We start from the raw sequence: 24,005 nt of genomic DNA, 5'->3' as shown, positions 1-24,005 counted from the left end.
AGAGAACTTCAACCGCCATAGATACACTACCGTTCAAAAGTTTGGGGTCACCCAGACAATTTTGTGTTTTCCATGAAAACTCACACTTATATTTATCAAATAATTTGCAAAATGACTAGAAAATATAGTCAAGACATTGACAAGGTTAGAAATAATGATTTTTATTTGAAATAATAATTTTCTCCTTCAAACTTTGCTTTCGTCAAAGAATGCTCCATTTGCAGCAATTACAGCTGCCTGCTTCTTCCCTAAATAGTTCTTGCATAATTTGGAGGTGTGCTTTGGGTCATTGTCCTGTTGTAGGATGAAATTGGCTCCAATCAAGCGCTGTCCACAGGGTATGGCATGGCGCTGCAAAATGGAGTGATAACCTTCCTTATTCAAAATCCCTTTTATTTTGTACAAATCTCCCACTTTACCAGCACCAAAGCAACCCCAGACCATCACATTACCTCCACCATGCTTGACAGATGGCGTCAGGCACTCTTCCAGCATCTTTTCAGTTGTTCTGCGTCTCACAAATGTTCTTATGTGTGATCCAAACACCTCAAACTTCGATTCGTCTGTCCATAACACTTTTTTCCAATCTTCCTCTGTCCAATGTCTGTGTGCTTTTGCCCATATTAATATTTTCCTTTTATTAGCCAGTCTCAGATATGGCTTTTTCTTTGCCACTCTGCCCTGAAGGCCAGCATCCCGGAGTCGCCTCTTCACTGTAGATGTTGACACTGGCATTTTGCGGGTACTATTTAATGAAGCTGCCAGTTGAGGACCTGTGAAGCGTCTATTTCTCAAACTAGAGACTCTAATGTACTTGTCTTGTTGCTCAGTTGTGCAGCGGGGCCTCCCATTTCTCTTTCTACTCTGGTTAGAGCCTGTTTGTGCTGTTCTCTGAAGGAAATCTTCAGTTTCTTGGCAATTTCTCGCATGGAATAGCCTTCATTTCTAAGAACAAGAATAGACTTTCGAGTTTCACATGAAAGCTCTCTTTTTCTAGCCATTTTGATAGTTTAATCGAACCCACAAATGTAATGCTCCAGATTCTCAACTAGCTCAAAGGAAGGTAAGTTTTATAGCTCCTCTAAACAGCAAAACTGTTTACAGCGGTGCTAACATAATTGCACAAGGGTTTTCAAGTGTTTTCTAATCATCCATTAGCCTTCTAACACCGTTAGCAAACACAATGTACCATTAGAACACTGGAGTGATGGTTGCTGGAAATGGGCCTCTATACACCTATGTAGATATTGCATTAAAAAACACAGACGTTTGCAGCTAGAATAGTCATTTAGCACATTAACAATGTATAGAGTGTATTTCTGATTAATTTAATGTTATCTTCATTGAAAAAAACTGTGCTTTTCTTTCAAAAATAAGGAAATTTCTAAGTGACCCTAAACTTTTGAACGGTAGTGTATATTATGAAATTGATCAGCACAGAATCTATTTATTCATTTTTCTTATTTTAGAACCAAGGCAAAGTTATGATGTGTCTGAACACATCATTAATATCTCTCTCTATATAAATACCAAAAAATAATTGTAGGGCCATTACCACACCTAGGATTATTACTAATCTCAAATGATCAACCTGCTAATCCTGTTCTGTTCAAAATATCAGTTTAGACAGAATACATCTGCATGTGTTCTATTAGGATCTAGTTTGCCTGTTTCGGATCCTCACAACACATGAAGAGCATTGTAGGTATCACGCACATATGAAATATCAAGTTATCAGTTTAATTGTTTGGGTATCTTAATATTTTTTTTTTAAATGTTTTGACTTTTTATCTGTGTTTCATTGTTTTATACCAGTGGCTTCAAACCTGTGGCTTTCTAGTGGATGTGAAACCACAGGCTGTCATTCCATGCTGGGAGTTGTAGTTTCAAAACATCTGGAGAGCCACAGATTGGAGACCAAGGCGCTATACAATTAATCTGTTTTACGATTCAGTATTCTTTCAGGTCCTCTATATCTTTCCATGTGATACATTTCTCCATTATTTGTGTAAACAGACTTTACAGATGGAGCAAATATTTTGTTGCATGTGTCTAGTCACATCATTTCATCTCTAGTATTGCACAATCGTATGTGGCAAATTTAAAGTGTCATATTTTACATTTTTCTTTTATATCTGTAATGTATTTATATTTTATTTTACTAAGAGCACTTTGCTTGTTGGAAGCCATGCTCTTAAAGAAGAGGCTGGACGCAGCCCGCAGGGATTAAGGGAAGCCGACATGACCGTCCTGGTAGGGAAAGGGTTAATTAGGTGAGGGAGAGTTGGAAGGAGCTGGAGGAGGGACGGGGAGGAGTAAAGGGGGACGGGGGGGCCGTTACTGCGCTTCCCGCTGTTTCTCGGCATTGAGCCGGAAGCAGCGGGAGGAGTAACACAAGCACAGTAAGCTCCCCCGTTGCCCGTGCTTTTAGGGATGGCAGAAGCCTTAATGTTAGAGCGGCTGCGTGCCACTGCTGTGCACCACGGTCCCGGATGGCTAGAGGAGACCGTGGCTGCCATAACGAGGATCCCGGACGCTGTTTCGCCACGTCGGGCACGGCGTTCGGGGTCTGTTGCAAAGGACAGGCTCCCCTCCCCCGGCCCCCTCACGAGCATGGCTATGGCGGCGGGGGGGGAGTCGGCAACTACCGCTCCTGCGCTGGGCGGGCAGAGAGCGTTGCCAGGGGTGACGGCGACGCAGGCCGGGTCGACCCGTCCCTCTCGGCGGTCCCGACCTCCAGAGCGCCTCAGTCCGGAGGCAGTCCCGCGGACACGGCGTCGCAGAGGGAGCCCGATCCCGGACGCTGCAGGCCAGGCAGCTGGGAGGACCGCCCCTTCCCAGGCCCTGCGTCCTGGCAGGAATCCCAGGCCGCGACGGGGTCCGGCGGTAAGCAGGGAGTCGCAGGCTGGGCTCCCTGTCACCCCTCCCCCATCAGATGGAAGATTTGGAGGACAAGGTACGGCCGCCCCGCATGGTGATGTTCCGGCCAGGGGGCAGGCTTCGTCAGGATCGTCTAGACGGACGCCTAGATCTGCAGCGACGTCGAGGCAACAGGTCCGGTCGGAAGTCTGGGTCCCGGCGGTCGGGCGGCAGGTTGCCGGCCCATCGGTCAGCGCGTCCTCATCCCCGTTCCGAAGATGTCGTTGGGATGGACAGTCGTCGGCGAGAGAAGAATTGGAGGAAGGTGAACTGGACGTGTATCGTCGAGGTCAGGATGGTCCGGCTGACGGGAACACAGCGCCTGTGCAGCCCGGTGAGTGTATAACTCCATTATTGTCTTATCCAGCGATTTTTATGTCGGGTGTCGGCGGGGGGGCTGCTAGCATTGCATCGGGGGCCGGTAGTGGCGCGGGCGGACGCGACGGAGCGGGTTTGGCAGACTTAGTGGGTTGCTTACGGGAGCTGGTGGGGCGCCTGGACAGGGCCGCGGCGCCGGTAGTAACGGAAGTGTCCCCTGCGGTAGTTTGGGAAGGCCCCAGGGACGTGGGATCGTTACAGGCGCGTCCGGTGGCGGCGGTTAGAGAGGCGGTCGCGGTGTCGGTACAGACCGAGGCGCAGAAGGACGGCGATCGAGTGCGTATGGATGATCGTGCTCGGGGGGAGGTGTACGTGTGTTTTGAGGGTCCGTTGGGGGCGCATTTAAAGCAGGAGGTGCGTGATCGGATCTGGAAAGACGAATATGTTGAAATTTTTTCTCTCTTGCCGCTGGCTAAATTTAATTTGGATAAGAGCAAGCGGGATGAGAGTAAAAAGGACGAGGAGGAACGGCGGCGGTAAAGGCTTATCCCGCAGACGTTCGTTAATTGGTCGCAGGCGTTCGCCATATTGGCTAGTGTGATAGGGGAAAAGGCGCCGGAAAATTGTTCGGCGTTGTTTTGTTATTTTGATGCCATTGGGGAGGCTCATAGGGCGTATGGGGGTCAGGCGTGGCTGCGATATGATGAGCAATTCCGTCAGCGGAAGGCGGTTCGGCCGGCGATTCGGTGGGACCAGAAGGATATTGCTCTCTGGTTACGGGTTACGGCTCCGGTTAGGCAGTCCTTTCCCGGGAGCGGCGGCCAGGGAGGCCAGTCTAGTCAGATTGGACAAAGCGGCGGGGGAAAGGCGGGGTTTTGCTGGCAATTTAATGAAGGTCAGTGCAAGTTCGGTGCCACGTGCAAGTTCAAGCACGTGTGTTCCGAGTGTAATGGTGCATCACACGGGGCGGCAAAATGTCTGCGAAAAAAGAGGTCAGGGAACCAGCACGGGGCTGGTCAAGGGGGTGTCGCCGGTGAAGGTGGAAAGGATGGCCCCTTATCTAAATGAGTATCCGGATAGGGCGGCAGCTAAGTTGCTTTATGAAGGGTTTCGTGTTGGTTTTGTTATTCCTCCGCCTCCTTATGAGGTTCCGGTTACGCGGAGGAATTTAAAATCGGCTTACTTGCATGCGGAAGTCGTGTCGGAAAAGTTGTTAAAAGAAGTTTCGTTGGGTCGCATGTCGGGGCCATTTGTTGAGTCGCCGGTAAAAGATTTAGTTGTGTCCCCGTTGGGTATTGTCCCTAAACGCGAGCCCGGAAAGTTTCGTTTGATTCAACATTTATCGTATCCCAAAGGTTCGTCGGTAAATGACGGGATTGATCACGAGTTGTGTTCCGTAGTTTATACCTCATTCGATAAGGCGGTGGGGTTAGTGCGGGCTGCGGGTCCAGGGGCGCTGCTAGCAAAAACCGACATCGAGGCGGCGTTCAGGTTGTTGCCGGTCCATCCAGAAAGCCAACGGCTGTTGGGTTGTTTTTGGAATGGGGCCTTTTACGTGGATCGGTGCCTTCCGATGGGGTGTTCTCTTTCTTGTGCATACTTCGAGGCGTTTAGTAGCTTCGTGGAGTGGGTAACGAGGGGAGTATCCGGGGTCGATTCGTTGATCCATTACTTAGATGATTTTTTGTGCGTTGGCCCGGGGGGTTCGCCGGTTTGCGGTAATTTGCTTCATGCACTACAGAAGGTGGCGAGGGATTTTGGGATTCCTTTGGCGCCGGAAAAAACGGAGGGCCCGGTAGCGACGATTTGTTTCTTGGGAATCGAAATAGACTCGGTGGCAATGGAGTGTCGGCTCCCGGCGGATAAGTTGGGTGCTTTGAGGCTGGAGGTTCGACGGGCTTGTAGAATGAAGAAAATGACGCTGAGGGAGCTTCAGTCGCTGCTGGGGAAGTTGAATTTCGCCTGCCGGATTATGCCGATGGGGAGGGTGTTTGGCAGGAGGTTGGCGGCGGCAACGGCGGGAGTGCGCGCGCCGCATCATTTTGTGCGGCTCAAGGAGGAGCACCGAGCTGATCTTCAGGTTTGGGATGACTTCTTGGGCCAGTACAATGGTCGCTCGCTATGGATACGAGTGATTTGAATATTTTTACGGATGCGGCTGGGGCGGGTGGTTTTGGAGCTTACAGGGGAGGTCCGTGGTGCGCGGGTCAATGGCCGGCTAGCTGGGTGTCCAGTGGACTCACGCGGAATCTGGCCCTGCTCGAGCTGTTTCCCATCGTGGTGGCGGCGACCATTTGGGGGGACAGGCTCAGGGATAAGAAGGTCCGTTTTTACTGCGACAACATGGGGGTGGTGCTTGCCATTAATAACATCACGGCGTCCTCTCCTCCGGTAGTTCAATTGTTGCGGCATTTAGTGTTGGTGTGTTTGTCATTGAACGCGTGGGTGGTGGCGGTGCATGTCCCGGGTGTACGGAATTGTATCGCTGATGCTCTTTCTCGCTCGCAGTGGGACCGGTTTCGGCAATTGGCACCGGGAGCGGAACGTCTCGGTTTGGCTTGTCCGGAGCATCTTTGGGATCTGGTATCGGTCCCGTAGAGCAGCTGTTACAAAGGTCTTTGGCGCGCGCGACGTGGAGTGCGTATGCTGCTTGTTGGAGGCAGTGGGAGGAGTGGGTAAGAGAGTTGTTGCAGATCGGCTAGAGGTATGGTTGCGTCGATCTAAAACTGACCAAGTAGGGAAGGGAAAACTGTTAGTTTTGTTCGCTCTCCCGGGGTCGGTCATGTGCCCAGTAGAGTGCATGCGGGGTTTTACGCAAAACAGGGGGTCTCCAGATTTGCCTTTGTTACGTCATGTGGACGGGTCGTTTTGTCCAGGTTTCAGTTTGGAGCTGTATTTAAAAAATGTTTGACGGCGGTTGGTGTTGCGGCAGGCTCATATTCATCTCATTCCTTCAGGATTGGCGCAGCAACGGAAGCGGGGCGCTGGGGGTTGGATGATGAAGGGGTGAGGCGTATTGGTCGTTGGGAGTCTAAAAGGTTTAAGTCCTATGTCCGCCCCCATATGTTATGAGTTTGGTTGTGTACGCTTTGCAAATGTTATATGGGTGGTGCCTAATTGTTTTTTCCGTTTCAGATTCGCCTCCGTGTTTGGTGTGGTTGATGGGTCATTCGTACGTGCACTGGGGGGCTTTGAGGGCGGACGTCCGCCCGGATGGTCGCCAGTTGCGCATTCCGCGACAGGATGCGGTTGTGCATTGGCTGGGTTTTAGAGGTATGTCGTGGAGCAGGGTGTTGGCGGAATTCCAGACATATGCGCGGCTGGATAGGGTTCCGGAGGTTTTAGTGTTGCACGTGGGTGGGAATGACTTAGGAGTCCGCCCTTTTCGTGAGTTGGTGCGGGATATCAAACATGATATGTTGTGTTTGTGGGTATCTTATCCCAAGTTGGTGGTAGTGTGGTCGGACATAGTCCCAAGAAAGCATTGGCGGTTAGCTAGATCGGTGGAGAGAGTCAATAAGGCTCGTATAAAAGTTAACCGGGCGGTGTCCCGTTTTGTGGCAAAGAACGGGGGCATTTGCGTGAGGCATAGGGATTTGGAGTCAGGAGTGGGGAATTTTTGGAGAAGTGACGGGGTTCATCTGACCGAGGTTGGCATTGATCTTTGGAGCTTGGCGATAGCAGAAGGCATAGAAAGGGCGGTGGTGGTGTGGAGGAACTCACAGGCTTAAGGTGGTCAAGGCCTGTTTCGCTGTGGCGGGGGGAGTCCTTGAGGCCAGTCAGTACAAAATGGTGGGGGGGTCGCATCGGGGGTATGCGTCCCCCAAAAAAGGTACATGGTTGAAGACTTCATCGGGTGTTATCCCTTTGAAGTGGTCTTCTGGTAGAAGGTATATCACTTGAAGGCTTCATCGGGTGTTATCCCTTTGAAGTGGACTTCTAGTGGTCGGTATATCACTTGAGGGCTTCATCGGGTGTTATCCCCTTGAAGTGGACTTCTAGTGGTCGGTATATCACTTGAGGGCTTCATCGGGTGTTATCCCCTTGAAGTGGACTTCTAGTGGTTGGAGCCATCTGCAGAGGTGAACGGTGCTTCCGAGCTGGTTTACGGCTGGAGGTAATTGGTGGTTTGCAGATGGCTAATTCGGTGTGTTCTTAAAAAGGAACATCTGAAGGGGCTTCAAGGACTTCCTCTGCTCGGGTTAATGTTAACGTTAAATTGTTATTTACGATTCTGACCCATGTTGGGTCATGTGAATTATTAGGAGGAATTCTATGGCGGATTCCTAACTAGTTATCCGAATGTTTCGGATTTAAATTGTTTTTATAAAGCTGTAAAATTAATAAACGGCTGCTGTGGCCATTTCACATCCAACCTCGGTGTCACGTGTCTTTACTAAAGTGGGGGTGGGGGGATAGGATGATCTAAGGTTAACGCACGACTCTACCTAGGCAGGTCAAGAAAAACACTCCTCCAACAGCACCCAGTTTGCGCTTGACTGTTCATTTTATTGATATACACATTCATTTTATTTATATATCTTCCATTCATTTTATTGATATATTCAGGTACTTCACTAAGGAACAGGGACTGATGTCCTCTGTTCCCAAGACTGGTGCTAAGGGTTCCAGCAGTTGGACCTCCATCAATCATACTTTTATGACACATATAGTTGATGCTATAACGTATATGTATAGTGGGAACACTCCTCTAAGTATATTGGCACTGGCAGCGTGTGTTGACATCACATTCCACCTTTCCCGCTTGTCCCCTTATAACCCAGGCTTTGAAGGTCCCAATTTTGAATGCCATATTTTTAAATCCCTTTGCTTGCCTGACAACAGAAAAGCAATTGAGCAGTCTTTATTGTAGGGCTTCCTAGCTTGATAAGAGCGCTGCTGGGACTCATGTGGTAAGTAAGACTTACTGGAAGACTGAGCTGCAAATTCAGACGTCTATGGTACTACTGGTATGCTGCTGGTTCATATCTGCCACACTATATACAAGTTTCCCTGCCTTGGTAAAATGTTTGTTTTTTTTTGTTTGTTTTTTGCTGATTTATGTCTTTATTACTACTGGCAGACTAGTGATCTTTATCTATCAGCTAACCCTCAGCTTTGGGGACTAGTTTAGCCATTACTAGTATCTAAATAGTAAAAGTTCCAAAAGCTAAAATTTAAGCTCCTTGATATAATAACCGTTATATTGGTTACATTACAAAAAAGTGTAGTGCCAAGAAAACATTGACTGTAAATATGTTTGAGGTATATGCTAAAAATAAATTTACTTGTGATCAAAATTGTACCTGCTGACAGTTAAAGCGATCACTCCCGACCCCAGCTTTATATTGGCCATACACATCTGATTAATAATGATCAATTGCCCAGAGCCCCAGAAGATGGGAACTCCAGTTGCAAACTAAAACCACTCAGTATTAGCAGTATATAAAGTATAATATTAGGGTTTCTTTGTGAACTATATGGCAGTATTATGTGGGCTTTAAAGAGGGTATAACCTGGATGCTGCATATTACTTGTGCCCTATATGGTGATATTTTATGGGCTGCGCATGACAGCATTATTTTGGCACCATATTGCGGTATTATGTGGGTTCAAATTACCAGAAAATACTGTAAAAATGGCCAGCAGGGGGACCTACATTTCTTTTTGACCAGGGCCCAGTTTTCTATAAAGCTGTCCCTGGGGTTTGAACAATAGTCTAACATGTGGGGGAAGCCTGACAGTCTCACAATATCTACCATGAATTTTCATATTGCCGATCCCTTGTTCCTTCGGGAGATGAGCATTGACAGAGGTGTCCATCAGTGCCTTTCTACCAGTCAGCCTATTGAAATAAACATGTACACTTGGCCAATCTGAGCTTGCATGTTTATGGGGGAGAGTAGCAGAGATATCAACTTTCTGATCTGTATGGACAGCCTAAGGCTGGGTTCACACGACCATGTTACCTCCGTAATGGGCGGAACGTATATCGGCCGGAAGTCCCGGACCGAACACACTGCAGGGAGCCGGGCTCCTAGCATCATAGTTATGTACGATGCTAGGAGTCCCTGCCTCTCCGTTGAACTACTGTCCTGTACTGAAAACATGATTACAGTACGGGACAGTTGTCTTGCAGCGAGCCCGGGACTCATAGCGTCGTACATAACTATGATGCTAGGAGCCCGGCTCCCTGCAGTCTGTTCGGTCCGGGACTTGCGGGCGAAATACGTTCCGTCCATTACGGACATAACATGGTCGTGTGAACCCAGCCTTAATCTGAACAGTATTTTTGTTGTTAAAGCAGTAAGTTATGCACCAGTTTCTGGTCGGCCAGTCATCCACCTGCACCATGTACACAAACGCTTCTCTGCTTTCTCCTCCCTGATCTATTTCATTGAATGGCTTGGGTCAGGTGCCTCTCCCTCCCTATAGTTTTATAGTGTCCCCTCTTTGGCGGCCTGGCATTTTTTCCTGGCCTCTGCCCAAGAAGAAGAACTGTTTCCCGCACACCTGCCCTGTTATTAGGAATTATTTTGTGTTTTTTTTTTCTTTTATGAACTTTTAGGTTAAGTTCACACAGAGTTTTTTGACGCGGAAACCGCGCCAAAATACTTGTCAAAAACGGCCGGAAAATGCCTCCCGTTGATTTCAATGGGAGGCGGGGGCGGTTTTCTCCCGCGAGCGGTAAAACCCCCTCGCGGGAAGAAGGAGGAAACATGCCCTATCTTCGGGTGTTTCCTCCTCTGACCTCCCATTGACTTCAATGGGAAGCAGAGAAAGCATATTTCGCAGTGTTTTATGTCCGCGGCGCTCAATGGCCGCGGGCGAAAAACGCTGTGAAAAACTCCACGAAAATCGGCGTGCAGGGAGAGCAAAATCTGCCTCAAACTTCCAAACGGAATTTTGAGGCAGAAATTCTGCCTGCAAAATACTCTGTGTGAACATTATAATTTCCAAAGTGCATTTAAAATAAACAACAACGAAAAACAGAAACGGTTACAATGTGTATAGATTATTCCTCTCCCAGGAGAATTTCATTATGTAAGTCACAGCTGGTGGTTTATACTTATAAGGCGTGGTTTGGGGGCCACCAGGCGTTACATGTCTCCGGGTTACCAGCTATAGGCATACGCTGGTGGCAGTCATCATTTTGGTTCAACACCTGTTGATAAAGGGTATGTTCACACGGCCTATTTACGGACGTAATTCGGGCGTTTTTTCCCCGAATTACGTCCGAAAATAGCGCCTCAATAGCGCTGACAAATATCTGCCCATTGAAACCAATGGGCAGACGTTTGTCTGTTCACACGAGGCGTAATTTACGCGCCGCTGTCAAAAGACGGCGCGTAAATAGACGCCCGCGTCAAAGAAGTGACCTGTCACTTCTTTGGCCGTAATTGGAGCCGTTATTCATTGACTCCAATGAATAGCAGCGCTAATTACGCCCGTAATTGACGCGGCGTTTAAGCGCCTGCACATTCCGTTACGGCTGAAATTACGGGGATGTTTTCAGGCTGAAACATCCCCGTAATTTCAGCCGTTACGGACGCCCTCGTGTGAACATACCCAAACAGTAAAAAAAACTGGTGTCAAACCCCTACCCATTAAAAATAACCATTTGGCCGGGTTCACACATTGCGTGAATATTATGCTGGTGAATCGGTCTACAAATCCACACTAAAATCCGCATGTGTTACGTTTGTTTGATTTTTTTGGTGCGGATACAGTGGATCTCACTGTGAAAACCCACTTGCTTAAATTGTACTTTACTTTCTTGTCGAATTTCAGTGCGAATTCTGCAACCCAAATTTTGCAACAAATACGCAATGTGTGAACCCGCCCTTTATAGTCTGTGCCATGTGGCGTAAAAAGGAATGGGTAAGGGTTGTTACCTGCAGTCGTAAAAAAAAATCCATACACCTGCGACAGAAACAACTCCGTGGACATGATGGGACAGATTTTCAGTTGCAGAAATCTCTGCCACAAATCTTCCAGGCTGAACGGATTTGTAAGTGGAGGAAAGGTGATTGATGTTTTATCTAAGGAGCGCGTTATCTCAGGAGGAAATGTTTGCTGTATGTATCACGCATAATATCTGCCTTTTCCGTCACCCCATGAAGGATCTGTCAGGTATTTGCACTTTCATACTATTTCTTGGCTGGGAGAGTTTATTGAAAGCAGGGAATGTGAGGTCATGAGATCTGATTGGCTCTTTCCCTGTGTGTTTCTTGTCGTGCTGTAGGAAGCAGCTTTCTCGCTGTGACACAGACTGTAAGTGCCTGGTGTGCGAGCATCTCTTGTGTGAATGCAGGCAGAGCAGCTCTGCAGTGATCAGGGCGGATACACAGCTCACTGCTGGATAGCATAGTGCAGGATAATAATTAGTAATATTAATGTCTTATTTTCAGGTTCCCTTCATGTTGTGATCTGTATAACCATATCTGTTCATAAGATTATCCGGAGTGACTGTAACCAGTCTTGTACAACTGCAAAGATATTTAACGTTTGGCTGGATCTTGACCACCTGTCACTACAGGTATGTACAAAGAATGGATGGCAAGGAAAGCTTGTACAGTTATAGATGTAGCAGAGCTGAATTTGTCATTAAGCACTTGGGAGTTGCATCATTTTAGCATTGTAAAACTTTAAATAATGCAGTAAGTCTACCTGCAGTCCTATAGGAAAATACAGTAAGTCTACCTACAGTCCTATAGGAAAATACAGTAAGTCTACCTACAGTCCTATAGGAAATTTCAGTAAGTCTACCTGCAGTCCTATAGGAAATGTCAGTAAGTCTACCTGCAGTCCTATAGGAAATGTCAGTAAGTCTACCTGCAGTCCTATAGGAAATTTCAGAGAACGCATCACGATAATTTGGGGTAAATGACAAACTCAGCCTTGCTGTAAGTTCACCGTATAGCTTTATACATAGTGAAAAAATACTTGTTTTTTTCCCACAGTGGAAATGATCACGTGACCGTATGATGGGACCATTCATTCTGCAGTTTTGACATTGATGTATGTGGTTATCTAGAAATGGTAGTTTGTTTGATTATATGAACTGATTCTCAAAATTTTATCTCAAACAATCGCCACTTGAGATGAATTTCCTTGATGTTATGTTAACACTTTTGTTTGACATGTTAGGGTATGTTCACACACACTATTTACGGACGTAATTCGGGCGTTTTTGCCCCGAATTACGTCCAAAATAGCGGCTCAATAGCGTCGGCAAACATCTGCCCATTCATTAGAATGGGTATTACGATGTGCTGTGCAGACGGTAATTTTTTTTACGCCCCGCTGTCAAAAGGCGGGGCGTAAAAAAGACGCCCGCATCAAAGAAGTGCCTGTCACTTCTTCAGACGTAAATGGAGCCGTTTTACATTGACTCCATGGAAAAACAGCTCCATTTAACGTCCGTAATGGACGCAGCAAAAAGCGCCTCAACATGCCATTACGGCTGAAATTACGGTGCTGTTTTCTCCTGAAAACAGCCCCGTAATTTCAGCCGTTACGGACGCTGCCGTGTGAACATACCCTAAAAGTATGATTAAATCTTGTGTCCAAAATAATGTTCCTTGTGTGACTATCTACTAATCCTTCTCAATGAATTAGAATATCATCAAAAAGTTAATTTATTTCAGTAATTCAATTCAAAAAGTGAAACTCATATATTGTATAGATTCATTACACACAGAGTGATCTATTTCTGGCATTTTTTTCTTTAAATGTTGCTGATTATGGTAACAGTTAATGAAAACCCAAAATTTAGTATCTCAGAAAATTTGAATATTAAATAAGCCCAATTTAAAAAATGATATTTAATACCGAATCGTTGCAGCTTTCCGCCGGAAGAACCCATGAACGGAAAGCCAAACGGGAACTAAGACTTTAATTTGCATTACCTATGATTTCAATGTTAATGCTTCCGTTTGCCTTGGTTTCTATTTGTCTCCGTTCCATAAAGTTTAAAAAACAATTTGCGGATACAATAACGCAGTCGACTGCGCTATTGTTTCCGCGAAAAAAACAGAGACTTTACGGAGCGGAAACAAACAGAAACCAAGGCTAACAGAAGCATTAACATTGAAATAAAAGGTAATGCAAACGGAAGCCTTAGGCCGGATTCACATGAGCGTGTGCGTTTTGCGCTTGCAAAAAACGCTGCATTTTGCGCACGTTGCACTTCCGTGTGTCATCAGTGAATGGTGCGTGGCTGCGTGATTTTCACGCATATGCCATCCTTATGACACGCGGTTTTGATGTTTAGAAAAATAAATGAAGGAAGTACTTTTATTTTTTCCTTCATTTCTTTATCTACTATTGCGCGAATCACGCGCGAGACACGGAAGTGCTTCCGTGTGCGATTTTCACGCACCCATTGACTTCAATGGGTGAGTGATGCGCGAAAAACTGCCAAGTATAGGACATGTCGTGAGTTTTACGCAGCGGACATATGCTCCGTGAAAATCACGGACTGTCTGAACGGCCCCATTGACTAATATAGGTCCGTGCGATGCGCGTGATTTTCACGCGCGTATCACGGACTTTAAATACGCTCATTATAGGCCAGATTATACAAAGCATTGTAAGGTGACTTTTAAGTGCAGTTGCCAGATACGAAATAGTACCGTTTCTCCAGGTGTTACATTTTTATGGATTTTTTTTAAAAAACAGTACATAGTAAAAATAATAAAAAAAACAGTGCAGCACCAGGAGTATGTTTTTTGCAACAGCTGTGCAGCTCTAACTTATGCTGTCACCTCTATCTATAACCTCTTCCCGCCACAGCCATTTTTTGGATTTTAATTTTTGATCCCCCCCCCACCCACCTTCCAAAAGCCATGACTTTTTTTACATTTTCCGTTAATAAAACCATTTGAGGGCTTATTTTTTGTGAGATCAGATGAAGGTTTTGATGGCACAGTTTATTGTACCATATAATCTACTAGGAAACGGAAAACAAATCTTTGTGGTGTGGAATAGGAAAAAAACAGCGATTCCTCCATTATTTTTTGGGTTTAGCTTTTACGGCGTCCACCGTGCAGTATAAATGACATGTTAACTTTATTCTGCGGGTCAATACAATTACAGCGATACCAAATTTATATAGTTTTTTTTAAAATATTTTACTACTTTTACAAGGAAAAAACTAATTGTTAAAAAGTAAATGTATTTTATTTATTTTCGCCACATTCTGAGACTCACACAGCATTTTTTTTTTCATCGATTGAGTGGTATGGGGGCTTATTTTTTGTGGGACGAGCTGTAGTTTTTGTTGGTACCATTTTGGGGTGCAGTCCGGTTTTTGATCACTTTTTATTCAAGTTTTTTTTGTGGGAGATGTGACCAAAAAACAGCAATTCTGGTGATTAATTTTTTTTTTACTTCGTTCACTGTGGAGGTTAAATAATGTTACATTGTAATAATTTAGGCTTTTACCAATTAAGTTTATACATATTTTTTTTTACAATGTTTTAGGGGACTTGAACTAGCAGTTGGATTGCTAGCACTATATACTGCAATACTAATGCATTGCAGTATATCATTTTTCTGATACGCTCCTATTAAGGCCTCAAGCATACAAATGTGTTTTTGCGGCCGCAATTCACCCGCACATCTGCGGATGAATTGCGGTCCCATTCATTTCTATGGGCCCATGCACACAACCGTGGTTTCCACGGTCCGTGCATTGCCCAAGTGCCTGGGCCGCAAAAAGATTGGGCATGTCCTATATGGGACGCATTTTGCGGTCCGGCTCATTGAAATAAATGTGCAAGGCCTGTGAATGGAAGCTGTATACTATATGATCACGCTGGGTCTCTGGGCAGGGAACGGAGAGAAGCTGTATGCTGATTGGACAGCGTCATACAGAAAACATTACACCGCCCAGAGTGAAAAGAAAGCGTTACCTCCCATTTGGCAAGTATAGTCAAATTAGCATATTTAGAAAATGCACATAGCAAATAATAAAAGTTTTTGAAAAAAGTCACACTGTAGTTATCAGCATCATAGCGCCTATTAGATTAGTTAGGAGATAGGGAATTAATAAACTAGTGACAGATCCTCTTTAAAGCGTGCCTATCATTATAAATCTTTGTAATAAATCAGTACTACATTTAATATAAATAATTTTATTAGTATAAATTACAAGGGATTGGAGAAAAGTACTAGTGATTTCATTCTTTAATATTACACTGAGCAGCCAACTCTCCACTGAGAACAGGGACCAGAGCCCTCTCATTATTGTGTTTGGTGAGGACCCAGGAGCCATATATCATATAATTAAAGGGCAAACATAGACAGAAGAGGGCGCCTTTGCAAAAACAGTATGTAGACCCTTTGCCTCCTATTAATAGCTAAGTGATCATCATCGAGTTCCTCTTTGAAACGACAGTATTACAGTAGTTGTGTTTGGCACAACATTGAAGGATTTACGGGACAGTGATCAGTTTGGTATTAAGGGTTCAGAGGCCATAAAAACTTTTGTGCGGTTTGTGAAATTTACAAAATTGTTTATAATAAGAGTTCAACCTTTATACATTTGGGAAGCCATAAAAGTATTTTATATGATTCTATACAATTGTGTAAAATAAGAGTTACACATTTAAGCATCTGGGAAGCCAGAAAAGCATTTTAAACAGGGAAAGCAATGGGGTTTTTTTTTTATTATTAATATAGAGCTTTTTCTTTTAGGGCTATTTCATTTACCTCGGCCAACTGATTTTTATCAGCTTTGTATTTGAGTGACATCTATTGGTCACAGTGAGTATTGATATTGCTGACAAGAGTATTTTTATTTCCAAAATGTTGATGAATATCGAGTTTCATGTACAATTATAGAGGTTTTATCTACAGAAATTGGAATATGAGTATTTTGGTGCTGTAGATAATATTTTTATATTATTATTGCAGTTATTAGTGGATCTATGGGACTGGACAATATTGAGTTTATGGACATGTGGCACTGAATAGTTGACCCCATGATCATATGGCTTGCCTTTTAGCTTTTATGGGGCTTTGAATGTGAAATGTGACTAGTTATTCAGTGGCGGTGACAAGCACCGATATTGCTGCATAATGAGGTAACTCAAATCTAGATGGCAATCCTTGTTGAAACTGTAAAATAGTGGCCACCTTGTTCATTATGACTCAGCTTTTCAAGAAATGGCTATAAGGGCAGGTTCATGCCTGTGTTGGTATTTTCGTTGTACTGCTCCGTCAGAGGAGTAAACCAATGAAAATACAGGAGGCAGGAGTTCCGTTGTATGACGGACACCACCAGTGGCCGTCAGAACCGCTTGACTTTAATGGGTTCCTTCGGTGTCTGTGGTTTTACCGGAAACAATAGTGCAGCTTGCTGTGCTATTGTTTCTGGTATTTTTGGCTGGATCTGCGACGGAGCACCCAAACGGAGCCTCCAACGTAGATGTGAACAGGCCCTAACATAGATATACTTTTCACACTTCCTAATTATTTTTTTATTTTTTGCTAAGCGTTGACCCATTGACATTTTTACATTTCTGGCTAAATCTTGGTTAGGATCATCCCTGTTTGGAGGGAGTCCAACCTCTTATGAGTGCAAAGTAATAAGAAGAAAAGAAATAACCAAAATCAGTTCATTTTTCCATCAGTTTTTAGATGCACGTGTTTCTTTACAGCAATGGCATTACTTTTTGGCAAGACTTCATGGCTGGCATTCAATCTTGGCATGCTTGTGGGCTTCTCCACCATATTTCTTCTGCTGCACAGCATCATTAACAGTTTCAGAATTGAGGCACCTTTAGCAATTCGCTCTTGGAAAAAAGCTGAGGACTTGTCTCGGTTGGGGAAGCTCCCTCATACTCACCATACAGGTAATTATTAGTATTTAGCATTTATCATTGTTGAATTATAGAGGTTCTTTACCTAGTTTTATAGTACAGAATGATCAAAATAATTTCACAGTAAGAGATAAAAAACGGTGTGGTTAATCCTGCCCGTCTCTGTCCTTAGTTCCAGGGGCGTACACAAGGGTAAGGTTATGGGGTTAAAACGTTCCCCTTGGGCTCTCACTCCTCCTCATCCCCACAGCTTTCCTCCTCAGGCTGTTGTACATTAGACAGTCGGTATGTAATGCTGTTTGTCATCTGATGTGAACATTACATGGGAGATGTTCACCCTTCAACAGCAGATGGCGGGCAGCATTACACAAAGACAGTAGTCCCGTCAAAGAGAAAGGGGAAGAGAGCGCTCTAATGACTTCACATCACTGCTGGCGGGAACAGTCCTGTCCTGCTGTGCTCTGTGAGAAAAACCCATCAGAGAAGGTAAGTGAGTGTAGCTTTTCAAGAAATGGTTATAACTGAGATGTAACTAAGAGTTATGACTCTGACAGGAGATGCCATGTTAGTTACTGCTGATTTGATTTATTATTTGAAAGCATTTTGTGTAATTGCTCTATAAAGTGTACTTGGTAAAGGAAGGTGGTATCCATTGAACCAGTTTTGAACCTTGTTAAGAGGAAGATAGAGTACCAAAGTTCAGCCTACTATAACCTCAAAGCAGTAGGTTTTGAGTATACAGACCATTCCTTCTGCTGAAACATTATGTGATGATAAATTTTTATGATTGATCTTTATAAGGTTCAGAGTTCCATTGTAATTAACAGCTAGAAATCCCCTGCCTCAATGAAAGTCTTTGTTGTAGCCCTACCATTATCATGTGTATTCCATGGGAAAGTGAACTGTAGCTCCAGGGTTGCTGTTGGGCAATTAAAATTAGCTCATCTTGTTAATACCATTCTTACTATTCTGTTACATGATGGTATAAGGTAACCTTGTTACCGTCTATAACATTACTCTCCATCCCTCTTCTGTATCTAATCATCACATTACTACACTGAGCAGAGTATATATGAATAACACTGAGTAGAGTATATATGAATAACACTGAGTAGAGTATATATGAATAACACTGAGTAGAGTATATATGAATAACACTGAGTCGTGCCCCACTTGAACTGGCAACTTTGTCTCACCCGCAAGTAACAACGCAGATATTTCAGTAGAATATACACTTCAGATGTCTCCGGTAGTCCCTATTCATTCTGCAGGCAGATAATACAGAAATAAACTTGTGCATTTTAAAACGTATGAGTATACCATGCAGTGCTTATTTTCAATAATAAAAAAAAAAAGTCAAAATGTCAATTATAGTGCAGCCTTTCCAGAAGACCACCCCTTTGAGAAGACTACCTATCCAGGCCGAATTTTTCTGTGATCCATTTTCTCCACCATAATAGTCAATAAGCAGATCACCCCTTAATATGACCAAAGAATTTTTCAGTGTGTACCCTTTTGAAAAGACCACAAAGTAGACTTATATGCGGGAGGAGGAACATTTCCAGCACCACGGGGGATCACAGCATAAGAGGGAGGAGGAGGAGGGAGGCTGTCAGAGAAGGGAAGGGTGCAACAAACGCCATTCTGCACTGAACATCCCATGGGACTGCTGAGCAAGAGAACTTTCAGACTACCACTGGGGTGTCAGGGTTAGCAGTGAGGGGAGATATGGATAGTGGAGCCTGACTGGGGTCTAAGAATGAGGGGAGCCATGCTGGTGTACTGCACTGTATAAGAATGAAAGGGGGAGTCATGCTGAATGGGGGGAAGCCTTAATAGGGACTAGGAATGAGAGGGTACCATGCCCTGTGCATTTTTCTGTGGAATTTTGGGTGGTCAGCTCAAAGAGCTTTACTGTATATAGACCATGATACAAATAGCTGACATGCCACTAACAGGTCTGTTATGAAATATGGATATATTAACTAAATGTGTGGCACTCAGATGGAGTCAAGGGCCATATCTGAGGCCCCTATGATGGGGTGGGTTGACCGCCACTGGTGTAAATAATCCTACATTTAACCTTGGGGAGCCCTTTTTTCTGTGGCATATATTATAAAGGAGGGCATTATATGTGCTCTATTGGGTAAACTTTTTTTTTAATACAATAAAGTTCATATATAATAGAAAAAACTGGAGAGTTCTCCCCATGTCTTTCATTGCAGGGGTCTTCAGCATGCGTATGCTAATGAAAAATATCACTTAAGTATGATAGACTAAAGGTGGTCTTACACATACACATTAGACTTAAGTTGGCTGAAAATTTCAGCGAGACCTGCCGACCATCTAATGTGTATTACAAACAGGGCCAACATTAGTTCGGCAGATGTCGAGGGAAAAAGGACCAGGCATGTAGAATCTCAACAAGTTTGATCCTTTATTACACCCGACATCTGCCCTTGTTCCCCTTGCTAATTGAAAACCTGCAGCACACTGAGGCAAATGTTTGTGACTTGCCTTACAGGGGGCCCCACATATAGAGTGCAACCACATGCCAACTATATACTACATGCAGCTATATTTGCAAGCCAAATACAGGTCAGCCACATGCCTCCTATATACAGTGATAGGCCAGCCACATGCCTCCTCTATACAGTTATACAGTGCAGCCTTATCCTCTTATATACCGTACAGTGTGAAGCCAGCACCATACCTCCCCATTTTCCAATTCACTTCCAGTCTATTGTTCTTTCAGGCTCTCCTTTTTCCTTCACAATATGTGCATGAGGCAGCACTATGGCTGGCCAAATTAATGATGTCTCCTCTAAACCAGAGGAGACATTACTTCTGTAGCTTGCCAGGGACTTGGCAAAAGAGTTTATCAGGGGGCAGCAGAATGGTCTCCTTTTTTGACTGCATGTGATCACTGGGCCTACAGTTGCCCACCACAAGAACCGTTTATTTTCCATGAAGGTTGTAGGTAAAAGACCTCCACAGATGATAGCTTCTAACATGTCTCCATGACATGGCAGAAGATAATAAATTTATTTATCTTTTTTTTATTTTGTATCTGGGTGTTGTAGGTAACAGCAAAGTAAGTGATGATCTATCACACAAAGTCAGAATACTTTGCTGGATCATGACTGGACCAAGTAACCTGGATACCAAAGCCATTCATCTAAAGTACTCTTGGACCCGTCACTGCAATGTTGCACTTTTCATGAGTTCCACCACCAATGACACCTTCCCTACAATTGGATTAGATACCAAAGAAGGACGGGATCAGCTTTACTGGAAAACAATTCGAGCTTTTCAATATGTACACAAGAACTACCTTGATCAAGCTGACTGGTTTTTTAAAGCGGATGATGACACATATGTTGTGGTGGAAAATTTGCGTTGGATGCTCTCAAATTATACTTCCGACGAGCCTGTCTATTTTGGAAAGCGCTTCAAACCATTTGCCAAGCAGGGCTACATGAGTGGTGGAGCTGGTTATGTACTTAGCAAGGAAGCTCTTAACAGATTTGTGGAAGGATTCCGTACTGGAGCCTGCCAACACAGAACATCTGTGGAGGATTTAGCACTGGGTCAGTGTATGGAGAAAATGGGAGTTATAGCTGGAGACTCTAGGGACACTGAAAAAAGGGAAACCTTTCATCCATTTCCACCTGAATCCCATCTTACAGAACACTTTGATAAGAGCTATTGGTATTGGAGCTACTGTTTGTATCCCATTGTGGAGGTAAGTGCATCAAAGTTTTGTTTCTAAAATCCCCCCAAAAAATAAAGGACATTAGGTGGGGTTTAAATATCTATGGTATATTTTTGGATTGATTGTGCATTTAGAAAACACATGTCCCAACTTCCAGCCTTAACAGAGTGTTCTATAGTTTTCTTACATTATAACTATATTCTATTAGTGACATCATCATTGAATCTGAACCCAATGTTTTGACTTGAAAGAATAACATAATAGATGTAGCACTACAGATAAAGTGCTGTCTCGGGGATCTGGCTCAGGAAAACCCAGTAATTAGACATTTTCTTAGGAAGTTATCTTAGATTATGACCTTAGTAGGGAAATCAATCTTAAAATACATATATAAAGGCTTAGCCTCCAGGATGGGTCTACATGACTAAAATAAATTTCTAGAAATAAGGACAGTTGTAATAGAAATATCATCTAAAAATAATTTGAATTATTGTCAGTGGATAACATAACATCAATGTGTATTATAATATATACAGGTAATATGCATAAAATAAAAATACACTATAAAGCATTACATTTCAGGGGATTATGTTATTGAAAACATTGTTCAACACAAATGCATATTATTGAAGACATAAACTTTCTATGTAAATGAAGGACATAAGCCAAAGCCTAACTCTTGTGTAGATGTTTCATAAAAACTTATGGATGGGTGTGTTGGCATAATGGACACTTTGATGGGACAATGATGGTACTAGGTAGGCCATAGATTTTTGTCAGTGGCTCTGTCATAAATGTCGGATCCCTGGCATAAATTTCTATTTAATTGATTTGGATTGTGATTTGAGCCTGCTTAGCAGTATGCCAAATCGACCGAAGCATATTCAATCATTGCGTGTCTCCGGCTACCAGTGTAGATCAACTTCTGTTAATAATTTAGAATGGACATTAGGCCTATCATAAAGTCAAGGGCATTAGACCAGACATTTGTTATGTTCAGGGAATTCTCCTGAACCCGTAGATCCAGTCATATCACCAGGAACGTTTAGTAAACCATGAAGGTGTATATATGTGAAAAGTCGCCCCCCTGATCTCAGTCACAGGGGTGGGGGAGTTAAGAACTATTTAGATTTACGGTATGAAAATTAAAGTAGTGGACATTGTGCATTAGATTACAGTAGTCACCAACACAGATATAACTATAAATTGTAGATCACACAAAAGTTGCAAAGAAGTACCGTAAATATTAGTAGTGAGTTTCTATCTGAAATATTTGTGCCTCTTTGTTTTGCAGGGTCCACAGTGCTGCTCAGATCTGGCTATATCCTTTCATTATGTTGACCCCACATTGATGCACATTCTGGAATACTTTGTGTACCACTTGAGGGCGTTTGGATATAAGTATCGCTACCAGCCACCATTACCGGAGGCTGCAGAACGACTGCCACTGCATTATGAGGAGAAGCCTGCCACTGAAGAAAGTCCAATAAATACAAATGAAACCAGCACATGATAGAATGGACATAAAAGTAATATATTGATTTAGAGTCGAGTGACATTTACCTCTCAAAGACATTTTTGTTACATGTGACATAAATATGTGACCCAAGTAGAGCAGAATTTAGGTCAAGTATTTCTGGGAAATTTGCAAAACCCAGCAGTTTAATTTATTATTATTATTGAGGTTTTTGCATCCAAAAAATTAACTGTATACTCTACTTGTAATATTTATGATGAAGATTATATCAACTTTAATCCAGAAGGGACAACGTTCAAAGCTACCGTAAAATAAAACTTGGATTGCTGAACTTCGTTTAATATAGAAATGTGACACCATCATATTCCTGCGTTGGAAACTCAAAATGACTACTCAGTGTCGTGGAGCCACGGGTACCCTGTGTTTTTCTGCTCTTTGTGGCCTAATTGACTTTATTTTCCTTTTACTTCTTGACATTGGCCCACTCCTTACATATTCACTGGAGGACACTGCCTTTTTCCAACAAGGTATAAAAAGATGTTTGTATAATGACAATTGAGGTTTTCAAATGAAAATGTGGGGCGAATAAACATAAAACCTCAAACTGTGCCTTATTATATATGGGAAATGCAACTTATTCCATGTGACCAGCAGTTGCTACATTTTGCATAAATGAACATTGTACCAATGGTACAGATAGCGCTTAGTGTCGACCATAGTATGGGGTGTTGCATTTATTGTATGTTCATCAAACGTTACATGGACCTCGACGACTTGCTTGAAGTTATTGTAAAGTATAATTCACAACAAAAAGGGTAAACCAATTTCATACAAAAAAGAATGATTCCTTTAATACCATAGACCCCCCAGAGATTTTGTTATTAACTTCAGTATCTTAGACAATTCAGGATATATAAACACTTTAGTGATGATAGGGCTTGAAAAGGGTAGTCAGAATATATAAATAGTTTGGGACTCCTGTAACAAATTCCGCGGCAACCAATCAGAACATGGCTTATATTCCCTAACTTCATTGGAAAAATAAAAGACTGTGACCTTTTGCACTATGCAGTGAATTTCTACAATTTGTATTCCAGTCGTATGGTCATTTCATAGTTTTTAATGCTATTAGCACATTCTTTTTGTTTAACCTGACAATGCAAATCACATGTCTCAATTACTTTAAATTTTTTGAATACTTATTCCAGACAACTCTAAGGCCCTGTTAACATCTCGTTTTTGTCTTACGTTTAGCGTGTGTGTCGGGAAAGCTCCCAACGTACATGCTAAACGTGTTCATAGAACTCCATTAGCCTAAGAGAGACCAAAAAAGTGTCCTTATGTCCTCCGTCAGGCTGATATTCATTGTTAGAACTTTTTTTTTAGAGGATGGAATAACGTAGTAGACTACGCTATTCCATCCCGAGGGATCCTGCAAAAAAACAAACAAACTTGCGGTATGCTTTTCTTTAACATGGGAGCTTATTTTTGATGGATGCCACTGTATGCTATTCGTCAGACGTTAAATGTATACCTCGAGGAGCTTTTCCAGGGCATCAGGTAGCGCTTGGCCAGGGTATTCCGGCCCTGGAGAAGCCCCTGACATTGCTGATGCTCTGGCCGAGGATCCTGGCATCTTTAACCCCTTAAGGACGCAGCCTAGTTTTGGCCTTAAGGCTCAGAGCCCATTTTTCAAATCTGACATATTTCACTTTATGTGGTAATAACGTCGGAATGCTTAAACCTA

The 24,005-nt window shown here is 43.4% G+C and overlaps 1 protein-coding gene across 5 annotated transcripts in view; it reads left to right on the top strand.

The window, feature by feature from the left end:
- Nucleotides 1–23,316, top strand: part of LOC142740735 (glycoprotein-N-acetylgalactosamine 3-beta-galactosyltransferase 1-like) — a 37,128-nt gene extending 13,812 nt beyond the window's left edge. Inside the window, exons 2-7 of one of the 5 annotated variants that reach the window (XM_075850157.1) lie at nucleotides 11,649–11,776; nucleotides 12,201–12,258; nucleotides 15,940–16,008; nucleotides 16,905–17,099; nucleotides 20,150–20,811; nucleotides 22,076–23,316. In XM_075850157.1, coding sequence (XP_075706272.1) covers nucleotides 16,907–17,099; nucleotides 20,150–20,811; nucleotides 22,076–22,294 — 1,074 coding nt within the window. In that variant the 5' untranslated portion in view covers nucleotides 11,649–11,776; nucleotides 12,201–12,258; nucleotides 15,940–16,008; nucleotides 16,905–16,906 and the 3' untranslated portion in view covers nucleotides 22,295–23,316. Of the gene's footprint in view, nucleotides 1–11,534; nucleotides 11,777–12,200; nucleotides 12,259–15,939; nucleotides 16,009–16,877; nucleotides 17,100–20,149; nucleotides 20,812–22,075 lie in introns of those variants that run through there. The other 4 variants (XM_075850159.1, XM_075850155.1, XM_075850156.1 and 1 more) reach the window with 4 other exon arrangements.
- The last annotated feature ends 689 nt before the right edge of the window (nucleotides 23,317–24,005 follow it).

Source organism: Rhinoderma darwinii, chromosome 2, assembly GCF_050947455.1.
Source record: "Rhinoderma darwinii isolate aRhiDar2 chromosome 2, aRhiDar2.hap1, whole genome shotgun sequence".
NCBI lineage: Eukaryota > Metazoa > Chordata > Amphibia > Anura > Rhinodermatidae > Rhinoderma > Rhinoderma darwinii.
This window is presented reverse-complemented; position numbering and strand designations above follow the sequence as displayed.